Source organism: Hylobates moloch, unplaced genomic scaffold, assembly GCF_009828535.3.
Source record: "Hylobates moloch isolate HMO894 unplaced genomic scaffold, HMol_V3 SCAFFOLD_2, whole genome shotgun sequence".
Lineage (NCBI taxonomy): Eukaryota > Metazoa > Chordata > Mammalia > Primates > Hylobatidae > Hylobates > Hylobates moloch.
Genome location: NW_026652277.1, coordinates 174,235,911 through 174,249,048, shown reverse-complemented (window position 1 = coordinate 174,249,048; position 13,138 = coordinate 174,235,911). Strand labels below are relative to the sequence as shown.

Here is a 13,138-nt window from a genome sequence, read left to right as displayed (position 1 = left end):
TGTGCAGTATTGCACAGGGCTCCTATCTGAGTAGGTGGCAGCCTCTGCTGACGTGGTGGCAGCTGGCGTGGCTGTTCCACTCAAGTTCAAAGCCTCCATTCTAGGCCACACATGCACAAAAAGTCCCCTTCATAAGTGACTTACATTCAAGCAGCAGTTGCCTCTCAGGCACCCCATCCTCTGGGTGGGACTCCTCTTCTGAGAAGTGTAGACTGTCCCACCCCAGCAGGACTAGGCAGGATCCAGTTAGGAGCCGCCCCCTCCAGATCCATTCTGAGAATTTGGATTCACTCCAGGATATGCGTGTTCCTCCAAATGAGTCCAGACTCCTCAACAGTGGCCGAAGTCCAGGTTGACAGGCCTTGGCACTTGCTGTGTGTCCTAGGACCCAGCAAGCCCCAAAACAGAGCTGGCCTCATTGTCAGAATGCAGGGGATCATGTGACCTCAGCTTGGGGGCTCCACAAGAGTCCAAAACATTTTCCCCCAAGGCACAAGCACAGTGCGAGGGTGGCATGGGGTTGGGGGGCAGGTGCAGGAATGAGAAGCCCCTGTCTCCTGGGGCCCACGTGTGCTGGCCCCCCGCGGCAGGCTAACAGCATTCCATGCTCCAGGGACCCTGAGGAAGCTCTGGTTTCTCCCACGTTGCCTGGGGGCAGCTGAGGCCCATGGAGGCCCCGGGCTCCGGCTCCACCCCTGGAGTGAGGCACCACGGCTCTCACCCTTGTCCTCTGTTTTGCAGGGCGCAATGGCTGCCACCTACTTCGCTCTAAACAGAACACCTCAGGCCCCGCGGCTGGAGCCCGTGCTGTCGTCCAACCTGGCTCAGCGCAGAGGCATGAAGAGACTCACGTCCACGCGGTTGTAGCGGGTGGGACCCTGGCCCCAGCGTCCCCTGCCAGCATCCTCGTGGGCTCACAGACCCTGGCCTCGGAGCCCGTCTGGCACCCAGAGTGACCACAAGTCCAGCAGAGAGGAGGCGCCCGCCCTCGCTGTGTCCGTGTTTTCTTTTTCAGCCCCGGAGAGGGTCCTGACCTGGGGGCTTCTCCAAGCCTCTCTGCGCCAGGCTCCCCGCCCGCTCTCTTTCCTCCCAAGCAAAACCAAATGCGCCCCTTCACCTCGCGTGCCCGTTCGAGGCCAGGGGCTTCTTTCAGAGCCTGCGGGTCTTCTCATATCACGGCTTCTGTTTCTACCGAGAGATCTGTTTTCCAATTATGAAGCCGGTCGGTTTGGTCAGACTCCCGACGCCGACGTCCCGGGTACCCGGTGGGAAAGTGGCAGTGCGAGGGCGCAGCCGTTGGTGGTTGCAGGGCCCCAGAGGGCTGGGGTGACCTGGCATCCCGGGGCTCCCCACGGGCTGGATGACGGGATTGGCACTGTGGCGTCCAGGAGGAGACGCCTGGTTCTGCCCAAAATAATCCAAAGAGCCGTTTCCTCCTCGCCCTTCAGTTTTTGCCTGAGGTGCTGGGTAGCCCATCCTTTCCTCTGTCCCAAATTCAAATGAGGAGTAAGAGCCCAGGCGAGAGGAAGGCGGGCTGGATCTCTGCTTTGAGAGCTCTGTGTCACCAGGATGGAAGGGGGCGCCTCCTGGAGGAGCCTGTGTCCACCTCCAGTCTCGGCTTTCCCCGGGGGGCCAAGCGCACTGGGCTGCCATCTGTCCCCAGCTCCGGTGGCCACACAGCTACCTGGAGGCTTTGCAGGGAGCCATGGGTTCTCATACCTGCTCAGCCCTGGGTGGGCTTCCTGTGTGCTCACCTAAAGCTGTGGTTTTGCTGTGTTCACTTCCATTTTTCTGGTCTACGGAGAAACTGTGAATTGGAGAAATGGAGCTCTGTGGCTTCCCACCCAAACCTTCTCAGTCCAGCTGGAGGCTGGAGGGAGACACAGGCCCCACCCAGCAGACTGAGGGGCAGGGGCACAGGTGGGAGGGCAGCGGAGATCAGCGTGGACAGGAGTGATGCACTTTGTAGATGCTGTGGCTTTGTGTTGCGTTTTGTGTCTCTGTTGCACAGATCTGTTTTCACACTGATCCGTATTCCCCTGGGTGTGCACACAGGGTGGGTGTGGGGCATTTAGGCCATGCTGTGCTCTCCTTCGTTGAGTAAAATCGAGTGAGAGGTTCCAGGCAGCAGGCTCGACGCCCAGTCCAGCCCGCAGAGGGAACACACGGGTCCTTCATTCTCCCATAAGGGTGTTGAAGATGCTCCCTGGCGGCCCCCAAGCAGACTAGATGGGAGGAGACGCCGCTCAGCCCCTCACCCTGCATCACTGAAGAGCAGCGCCTCTGCAGCAAGCAGGGCTTCAGGAGGTGCCCGCTGGCCACAGCCAGGTTTTCCCTAAGAAGATGTTATTTTGTTGGGTTTTGTTCCCCCTCCATCTCGATTCTAGCACCCAACTAAAAAAGAAAGAAAGAAAAAATGTGCTGCGTTCTGAAAAATAACTCCTTAGCTTGGTCTGATTGTTTTCAGACCTTAAAATTTAAACTTGTTTCAGAAGCTTTAATCCATGTGGATTTTTTTTTCTTAGAGAACCACAAAACATAAAAGGAGCAAGTCGGACTGAATACCTGTTTCCATAGTGCCCACAGGGCATTCCTCACATTTTCTCCATAGAAGATGCTTTTTCCCAAGGCTAGAACGACTTCCACCATGATGAATTTGCTTTTTAGGTCTTAATTATTTCATTTCTTTTTAGAAACTTAGGAAAAAGTGGATAATCCTTAGGTCACAGAATCTGTCCTCCCAGAAATGAACAAAAGTCATCATCTCTTCTGCTTGCTACACAGGCAACGATTCCCCCATCAGCAGCTCGGACCCTTTGGCCTGGCCTGCTTTGCAGGCCTGTCTGTTTGCTTAAAGTCAGTGGGTTCTGGTGCAGGGAGTGAGAAGTGGGGGAAGTGAATGGGAAAGCACCTGTGAGAAAGCGGCCGTGGTGTTTCCTCTTTGTGTGCCCATGGGGCACCAGCTCATGGTCTTTTTCAGTCATCCCAGTTTGTACAGACTTAGCTTCTGAACTCTAAGAATGCCAAAGGGACCGACGAGACTCCCCATCACAGCGAGCTCTGTCCTTACATATATTTGATGTGCATCAGCGGAGAAGAACACTGGCTTGGCCCTGCTCTGCTGAGTGTCTGTGAAATACCTCTACTTTCCCTCCCATATCCAGAACACAATGATACTTGACATCCTTCCACAGAAGTCAGCCTAAAGAAGTTATGGTATCATATGTTAAACTAAGCTTTCAAAAACCTTAGTGAAATAGCAAGTGACTGCTTTCAAGCAGCAGTCGACATGTAAATGAAGGTGTTCTTAGAATTCGCATTTTGCCAGCTCAGCGCACCTCCACGCAGAATGAAATGCTCCGTATGATTTGCACAAATGACACAGACCTCCCCAAAAGTTAATTGGCTCTCCTTCCTCACACAGTTCATCATAACCTGCCCCCTGCCCCCAGGTCATGAAAATCACAGAACTTATAAACACATTGAACCCTAGATCTCAGGCTTCCTGACCTACCGCAAGTGGCCCCTTGCTGGCCACCCTATAGGGTCCTCCTTCCCTGGCAGCCCCCTATGTGGGAGAAATACCTGATTCTCCCAATCTGCAGTAGGAGAGCTTTGCTGAATTCCATCCCAAAGTCAAACATGGGCAAGAGGTGAGGATTTCACTTTTACCCTCAAGTCCGATTTGTCTGTGATTTTAAACTAACTGTGTATGTTCTGATGTTTGGAAGATTGTTTGAATTTTAAAGTGATAATAGTACCTAATGTTATCCAGTGTTGTTCATTAAATGGTGTTATCCTAAAGCTGCACTTGGGATTTTTACCTAACGCTTTACTGATTCTCTCAAGCACATGGCAAAGTTTGATTTGCACCCCGTTCATTTCTGACACGGTTTTGCTGCCTCCTACCTTTCTAAGCTTCATGCAAATTCGAGAATGGAGAAGGACGCTGCCGGTCCCTGAGCGGTGTGGAGAGGGCGGAAGGTGGACTCCAGCGCAGCTTGAGGGGCTGAGGACGGAGGCTGCAGCGTCTGTATTGTTCTACTGAGCACGCTTCTCTGCCTCGCTCCTGACTCAGCACTTTGTTCACTGGCTCAGCAGTTATGTTTACACATCATGTTTATGTTCCTGCTTTGTAATTCATGTTTGAGATGGGTGGCCACTGTACAGATATTTATTACGCTTTCCAGACTTTCTGAATAGATTTTTTTGAATAAACATGGTTTTATGAAGTGTAATCTTTTTCTAGCCTAACAATAACCTTTGGACTTTCTGTGTTGTTACCAATAACGGTCTGGATAGCTCCCCACTCCTCTGGCCCCTCCTGCTGGCTTCAGGTCACAACCACCTCTGCTGCTACCATATGACTCCACATGGGGAGGTGAAGCAGCATCACGACCACTCCAACTCAGAGCCCTGTGCGTGGGTGTGTGCAGGTGGGTGAGCTCATGCATATGTGTGTATGTACATATGTGTAGGTGCACGTGTGCGTGTGTAGGTGGGTGAGTTCATGCATATGTATGCACGTGTGTGTGCGCTTGTATGTGCACATGTGTAGCCAGGTGAGTTCATGAGTGTGTACACGTATGCTTGTGTGTGTGCACAGTGTGTGTGGGTGGGTGAGTTCATGCATATGCATGTGTATACACGTGTGTGCTTATGTGTGTATATGTGGAAGTATGAGTTCATGCATGTGTGTACATGCATAAACGTGTGTGCATGAGAGCACATATGCACATGTGAACATATGGATGTATGTTTGTGTGTGTGTGCATTAGGGCCTGTGTGTATGTGTGTGGGCATGCACCCCTGAGAGGAGCCCAGCTGTGCAATGGATCTGGGGCTGGCAGGAGACAGTGGACGGTCATCTTGTGCAGCAAAGCAGATGCCCAGCACACGGCCCTGGGAATAGCCCTCACTGTGTCTCCTGTGCTTTGCCACCTGGCCTCAGCATGCCCATCCCTTCTTAATACAGACGTAAAGCCAGTCTGCACTGTTGGTCCTTGGCTCTCCGACCTAATTTCTTCTTCCTATGTGGTAAATTCCTAACCAGCATGTGTCAGCAAGCAGCGTGCACACACACACACACACACTCAACAGCATACTGACACATGCACACGCACACACCTTTGCTCCTGTGGCAGGATGCCCCATTTTCTGAGCTGCTCTCCTAGCAGGGTGAAGGGGGCCTTGCTGAAATCTGCGAGACTCGCTATGTAGGCAGGAGCCCTGGATCCCACTGAGGAAATTGCAGGACAAACAATAGATGAACAAATCCTGCCTCCTGCTGTACCCAGGAAGTGCCCACAAAATGCCTACTGAAAGAGGCATCATTTGAAAAAAATACCTTTTACATCCTCTGTGTATCATTTTCTATTTCTGCCATAGCAAATCTAAAACAGCAGCATATTCTTTTTTTTTTTTTTTTTTTTTTTTTTTTGAGACGGAGTCTCGCTCTGTCACCCAGGCTGGAGTGCGGTGGCGCGATCTCGGCTCACTGCAAGCTCCGCCTCCTGGGTTCACGCCATTCTCCTGCCTCAGCCTCTCCGAGTAGCTGGGACTACAGGCGCCCGCCACCACGCCCGGCTAATTTTTTGTATTTTTAGTAGAGACGGGGTTTCACCGTGGTCTCGATCTCCTGACCTCGTGATCCGCCCGCCTCGGCCTCCCAAAGTGCTGGGATTACAAGCGTGAGCCACCGCGCCCGGCCTATTCTATTGTCTTACAGCTCTGTGGGTCACAAGTCCAAGACAGGGCTCTCTGAACTAAAACCAGTTTGTGGGCAGGGCTACCAGGGAGGTAGAGGCTCTCAGGGAGAATCCAATTCTTTTCCAGCTTCCAGAGGCCATCTGTGCTTGGTGGCTCATGGTCCCTCCCTCCTCCAAATTCAGCAGTGGCAGGTGGAGTTCTTCTCACACCCTCTCCTCCGCCCAGCCCTCCTGCCTCCCTCTTCCAATTCTAGGCCCTATGAGCACACTGGCCCACCAGGATATTTGGGAAACTCTCCCTATTTTAAGGTGGTCTGATTAGCACCCTGAATTCCACCAGCAACCTCAGTTCCCCTTTGTCACAGCTTCCAGGGATTAGGACGTGGACTTTGGTGGGGGGATGGATTATCCTGCCTGCCGCATACATGTAGTTGAGCGTGGCTCTGCATACACTTGTCCACCTGCACATGTTTTTTTGGTTGGGGAAAACAAGGTGTCCAGACTGAAGTAAGTCTCTGAGGCTTGGCCCTACTTGCAGGCTCACAGATGCTGGATGAAGGCACAAGACTTCTAGGTCAGAGACCCTACAGCAAACAGCATGGGCCCCGCACACATCAGTCCCTGTGGGCCCCACGCCTTATGGGGTGGTGGGCAGTGGCCTAGGTGGATGTGCTGCACACGTTGAATTTGCATCACAGATGAGGACCCTGACTTAGGAAACCCCAATTGTTTATGGAGGGATACAGGCAAACCCACCTCCCATTGCCCTGGAAGGGGACACTCGATTACAGTGGACAGATTACAGCCTGCCCTTGGCCACAGAGAGAGACGCTGCCTCTGCCTCCCAGGGCTGTCTACTACACAAATGTCCTTGGAAAGACAGTTCAGAGCCAAAGAAGCTAAAGACTGCAGAAAGGCAAGAGACCCGTGGAGAATTGCCTCCCATTGGCTCAGTGTTGTAACGCTGGACCCCAAATACTGAACTGAATGTCGTCTCAGAATCCACTGACAGGCCTGGAGAGGAGAGTTGGACTCACACTTGGGCTGTCACCTTTACCTGTGGAGAAACTCAGCTTAATGCTCAACCTCAGATGCATCTGAGGACATAAAGATATTTCCATAGAACTTAAAAGAATCTTCCATACACCTATCATATGTATAATGATAGATATAGATCTGTCATCCTTACAGGGATGGAGGTACATATATGTACCTATATGTACATATGATAGGTATAGATATAAATTACAGATATATAATATATGGATATAATATATAGATATATATATATTTGTTGTTGTTGTTCTCAAAATTCAGCTAATTACTTGTCCTGATTAATGCCAATCTGGGACATTAGCAGTATTTGCAGAAAAGAAGCGGGGCTTATAAAGGAGCCAGGGAGCCTTGACTCCCACTTTCCAATGCAGCCCCGGGGGCATTGAGTGAAAGTTACTGCTTCCCCCAAATTTAGGGCTCAACAAATTCTTGACATTGTATCTGGCCCATGACCTTTCAGGTACAATAACTGTATCTCATTTGTAAAGGTGGATCTGAATGCAACCCATAGCCCTGGAGATCTGGAGCTGGCTCTGCTACCCGGTGTGGCACGGGTCCTGGAGCTCTGGCGCATATGCTAGAGCTGGCTCTGTCCTGTAATTCTGCCTGCTTAGGCCTAATAGGGATGAAGGTGCCTCCCTCCAAGTGAGGACGACAGATTACACACCTGCCACGTGAAGCTGTCATCTGAGGACAGCTTCCTCCGGCCAAGCACACCGAGTGCTCTCTGCAATTTGCATCAGCCTCTTTGGCTGTGGATTTCAGCATTGCCCAGGGCTCTCCGTAGCTGGTGCAGCCACACTGTGGGTGTGAGAGGCGGTCACTGCTGGAACCTGAGCACCTGCTTGCAAATAACGGGTGCTCAGAAAACATGCTGCCTTGCAGAAAACACCAGGATATTCTGGCACACATTTGTCTGTGGATGTCAGCCTGTGACACCAGGATATTCTGGCACACATTTGTCTGGGGATGTCAGCCTGTGACTCCAGGTGAGGGGGCCATTCTCAGATGGTTAAACGTCAATATGGACAGTCTGGACACCCCAGGATTAGTCTGATGGTTTCCTAGACTCTTCAAGGATGGTCAAGCAGCCCTAGAGATGGACAGTGGGACGCCAAGGGCCTCCTGGGGGGCAACCATGTGTCCCTTTGCCCAGACCTGCCCAAGGCCCTTAAATCCCCTCTTCCTCCGGGCCCCCTTCTGTCTTCCAGATCACGTGCCAACATCCTCCCCGGTGCAGGAATAGTCAGAGAAGAGAGCCTAGAAAACCCCTGCCTCTCTCCCCATCACAATCTTAGCTTGACCTTCCAGCGGTGTCCAGCGATCTCCTCTTCAATCAGCCCCATGCTTTCTACCTTATTACCTTTCTACCTCATTACCTACAGGTATGATGAGAAGAGTCCAACCTTGAAAACAGTGGGCTCTGAGACTGCCAAGCTGGAACACCACACACACTGCGCCTCCACCCTGTCACTCACCACCACCAGCCCCAGGTCTCACCCGTGTCCATCTGCTAAGCTCCTCCTCTTCACCATTCTGCAGGGAGGGCTAGGCACACTGAGCACTCCCTCCTGAGCCTGACAACCTCCTTGTTGTGTCAATTGTAGGAGGTTTATGGAGCCCACGCTTGCCACTGTCATTACAAGTTTGTCACCAGCAAGGACCATCGGGGGAGTAGCTGGCTCAGGGCACATCAGCTTGGAGTGATCTGCCACTCAGATCTCTAGGGAAGCCAGCTCAGGGAGTGAGGGTGGGAAGGAGGAAGGCTGGATCTTCAAAATAAGGGGCCGGGGCAGGGCCAAGCACCATTTATGGGCACTGCCACTGCCTAGACGCTGGGGTTGCAGGTTTCAGGTTTCAGCTGTGGCACAAATGGACAGTGTGTGAGCCTTAGAATGATCTGGTGTTAATTAATTCTCACTGCAACCTCCACCTCTCGGGTTCAAGTGATTCTCCTGCCTCAGCCTCCCAAGTAGCTGGGATTACAGGTGCCCGCCACCATGTCTGGCTGATTTTTGTGTTTTAGTAGAGATGGGGTTTCACCATGTTATCCAGGCTGGTCTCGAACTCCTGACCTCAGGTGATGCACCTGCCTTGGCCTCCCAAAGTGCTGGGACTACAGGCATGAGCCACTGTGCCCGGCCTAATTCTAGATTTATCTGGACTCTTAAGTCATGTTTCATTTATACTTTTTCCACTTAATTTTATGAATATGAAGCTTCATAAAATAATGCAAAAATTAATGCAAGCCAGACATTAATTTATACAATATCATCAAGAGCCCAACAGTCTCACACATTCTACTGAATTTGGCACCCATCTGACATTGAGTTTTCTACAGCTTCCTCTTTCAGCATAACAGTAATTAAATTATCTACTTTGTACCAAGTATTTATAAAGCTGGAAACTAGACATGTACCTGAAACTATAATTCATTTTGTAAGTATTGAAATTAACTGCAGATCTGCACCTGAAACTATAATTCATTTTGTAGTATTGGAATTAACTCCAGATCTGCACTTGACTTCAGCACTGTCTCAGTTTCTTTGTCCAGTCTCTCCTAAGAACAGAATGCCCACCAGTATCCGCAGTAAGAAGCGCAATGACTGAGTTAACCACTCATGCCCTTGTGGGCCATCTACTGATTCACAGTAGGTGCAGCCCTAGTCACAGAAGGAAGCATTTTAGCAAGGCTCCTTCGTGATTCTGATAGGATTGCCCAAACACAGCACCTGCCCAGTGAAACGCCACCTGCTATGGACTGAATGTTTGTGCCCACCACCAAGTTTGTACGTTGAAATCCTCACCCCCAAAGTGATGGTATTAAGGGGTGGGGCCTTCGGGGAGTGATTAGATCATGAGGATGGCATCTTCATGAATGGGATTAGTGACCCAATAGGAGAGAAAGAGACTGAAGCTCTCTCTGCTCTCTACCACGTGAAGATACTGCGAGCAGTCAGCAGTGTGAAACCAGGAAGAGGGCCATCACCAAGACCCAAACATGAGGGCGTCTTGATCTCAGACTTCCAGCCTCCAGAACGGTGAGAAATCAATGCTGTGCTAGATGCCTCCAGGGAACATGGGCAAGAGTCTGACCCATTGGCCGGGTGCCCCATGGCCTGCCAGCTCCCTTCCCATCATATCAACAGGCGTGTCAGTGCTTTTCAATCCAACTCCACACCCAGTAATCTGTCCTCAATTCTCCACATTTCCCTGAAGATGTGTGCTTTCTCCTATCAATTTCTATATTAGTTACGGTTCCTTGGTTACAAGCAATAGAAAGTAACTATCCTAATCAAACAAACGGAATGTATTACAAAGTAAAGTAGTTAAGATTAAGTTTCAGGGGTGAAGAAAGATTGGTTAATAGGCACAAACATGCAATTAGGTAGAAGGAATAAGTTCTAATGTTCAATAGCAAAATACGGTGACTATAGTTATCAACAGTGTATTGTATGTTTCAAAATAGCTAGAAGACTTGAGACCTTCCCAACATACAGAAATAATAAATACTGCAGGTGATGGATACCCCAAATCCTCTGACTTGGTCATAACACATTCTGTGCATGCAACAAAACACCACACCTACCCCATAAGTATGTATGAATCTGTATCAATAAAAACATGGAAACAACCCAGATATCCATCAGTGGATTCATGGAGAAACAAAACGTGCTATCCATGCAATGGAATATTATTCAGCCACAAAGATAAATGGAGTGCTGACAAATGCTCCAACACAGGTGAGCCTTGAAACACTACACAGTGAAGGAAGCCAGACACAAAGGCCACATGTGTTGTGATTCATTTACATGAAGTGTCCAGGACAGCAAATCCACAGAGACAGAAAGCACATTGGTGGTTGCCAAGGAGAACATTAGTGGAGGGGGAATAGATAGTGACTGACAATGGGTGTAAAGTGTTTTTTTTGGTGGGGGTGCCAAAAATGTTCAAAAATTAGAATGTGATGATGGTCACACACCCTGTAAACATACTGAAGGTGGTACATTTCAAATGGGTAAATTGTATGATATGTGAATTATATCTCCATAAAACGATTAACCATTCCCTGAAAAAAGATTAGGTTTCACTGTGAGCAGCAGGAAGCCCAAAGTGACAGCAGCCTTCTGAGGTCTAAGTTTGTAGATCTCTCAGGTGAGCCTCAGGGCAGGCTGGATGGCAGCCCAGCTCCTCTGAGCCCTCCAGGTCCCAGAGGACCTCTAACACACAGGCCTCATCTTCATGCTTCCAGATGCCAGTATCTGCATTCCAGGAAGCCTGCTGGATGAGGCGACAAAGGAAGGAGAAAGAAAGGGTGTGGAGCAGCTGACTCTAAGAATGGTTCCTGAGAGAGAGAGAGAGAGAGAGAGAGTCATCTCATGGGGCCACCAGTGTATATGCAGTCAGTTGCTGACCGAAACATTGTGTGGTGCATGACTGTATATATCTATATCTATACAGATAGATAGATAGATGCATATACAATGGTGGTCCTATAGGATGACAATACCATATCATATTTTTACTGTTCCTTTTCTATGTTTAGATATGTCTAGATACACAAATGCTTATCATTGTGTTACAGTTGCCTACAGTATTCAGCACAGTACCATGCTGCTTAGGTTTGTAGCCTGGGAGCAACAGGCTACACCATAGAGCGTAGGTACGCAGTGGGCTGTACCATCTAGGTTTGTGTAAATGCACTCTCTAATGTCCACACAATGATGAAATTACCAGAATGTGTTTCCATCATTCAGTGATGCATGAGAGAGAGACAGAGTGTGTGTGTGTGTGTGTGTGTGTGTGTGTATCGCTAACGCAGTTAGACTGTGTTTAGCTTGCAGAAAGTGAGGCAATTTGGCTGTTATCTGGGTCAGATATTTTCACACCAAATCATACATGCCAACAGATGGCAAGGTCTCGTGCAGCTTGGTAATTTTAAAGGACCTCAGAATGTCTTCCACCGTAACTCCATTTACTCTCACCAGCCTTCCACTCAGATACTTGGTGCTAAGTACTGTCATCAGGTTTCAGTGCCGTTTTGGTCAGAGATATCCAACAGACAAATCCTGTGTAATCCTTTTCATTTCAGCTCAGCCATTATTACGTCCATACGATCCGGACTGCCTCTCATACAGCCTCTTACCGGATCGAGGAAGAGATTGAAGTGAAATTGTTCTTGTGTACGCCTCTCTCCCCCTAGCCTGGAGCACCCCTGAGAGTTGCAATCCTTTTCTTCTTTCTATGCCGGGCCCGGTGCTGGGCACAAATCGTTATTTGTAAATGAATGAATAGGTGGGGACTGGGCTGGAATTTACGAGTTCCCTGTTCAGCGTCCACTACGCATGTGGCCATTCAAAATTCTACATGGGGCCTCGGGTGGGTGGGGTGGCCTTGTTGAACGTGGCCTGTTAACCATATAAATTCACCTCTTTTTTTTATTTATTTATTGAGACGGAGTCTCATTCTGTCGCCAGCCTGGAGTGCAGTGGCGCAATCTCAGCTCACTGCAACCTCCTTCTCCCGGGTTCAAGGGATTCTCCTGCCTCAGCCTCCCGAGTAGCTGGGATTACAAGCGCCCGCCGCCATGCCTGGCTAATTTCTGTATTGTTCAGTAGAGACGGGGTTTCACCATATTGGCCAGGCTGCTCTTGAACTCCTGACCTCAGGTGATCCGCCCTCCTTGGCCTCCCAAAGTGCTGGGATTACAGGCGTGAGCCACCGCCCCCCGGCGTAAATTCATCTCTTTTGCTTCTGGAAACTTCACTACGTTGCGGGCCGATTAAGTTCTGTGTGTTTGCGATTGTTACAAGATGCCAGCAGAGGGCAGTGGTTGTATAGCTAGACCTGCAGGCCATGCAGAATGCGCTCAGCCCTGCAGCTCCGGGAGCCCTCTCAGGACCCGTGCACTGCGATGGACAGAGCCCCCATGGGTCACCGGTCAGGCAGGGTCCTGCCACTGGCTCCTCATACAGCCCAGGGCAAGCGATTGCCAACCCGAAGTTCACAACAGGACTAGGAGTCCGTGAGCTCCATCAGTATTAAGAAAAGCCGATGAAGGCCAGGCGCTGTAGCTCACATCTGTAATCCCAGCACTTTGGGAGGCCAAGGCAGGCAGGTCACTTGAGGTCAGGAGTTCAAGACCAGCCTGGCCAACATGCTGAAACCCTATCTCTAATGAAAATACAAAAAAAACGCGTGGTGGGTGCCCGTAATCCCAGCAACTCGGGAGGCTGAGGCAGGAGAATCACTTGAACCTGGGAGGCGGAGGTTACAGTGAGCTGAGATCACGCCACATGCCATTTGCAAGTGATAATGGCACTTGGCAGCCTGGGTGATAGAGGCAGACTCTCTTCAAAAAAAAAAAGAAAGAA

The 13,138-nt window shown here is 50.1% G+C and overlaps 1 protein-coding gene across 4 annotated transcripts in view; it reads left to right on the top strand.

Annotated features, from left to right (window-relative positions):
* The window catches only part of RPS6KA2 (ribosomal protein S6 kinase A2), a 456,813-nt gene extending 452,553 nt beyond the window's left edge, over nt 1-4,260 (top strand). For all 4 annotated transcript variants that reach the window (XM_032162339.2, XM_032162347.2, XM_032162329.2 and 1 more), the window contains one exon: nt 742-4,260. In XM_032162339.2, the coding sequence (XP_032018230.1) occupies nt 742-867 (126 nt within the window). In that variant the 3' untranslated portion in view covers nt 868-4,260. The remainder of the gene's footprint in view (nt 1-741) is intronic.
* Nucleotides 4,261-13,138: the final 8,878 nt, after the last annotated feature.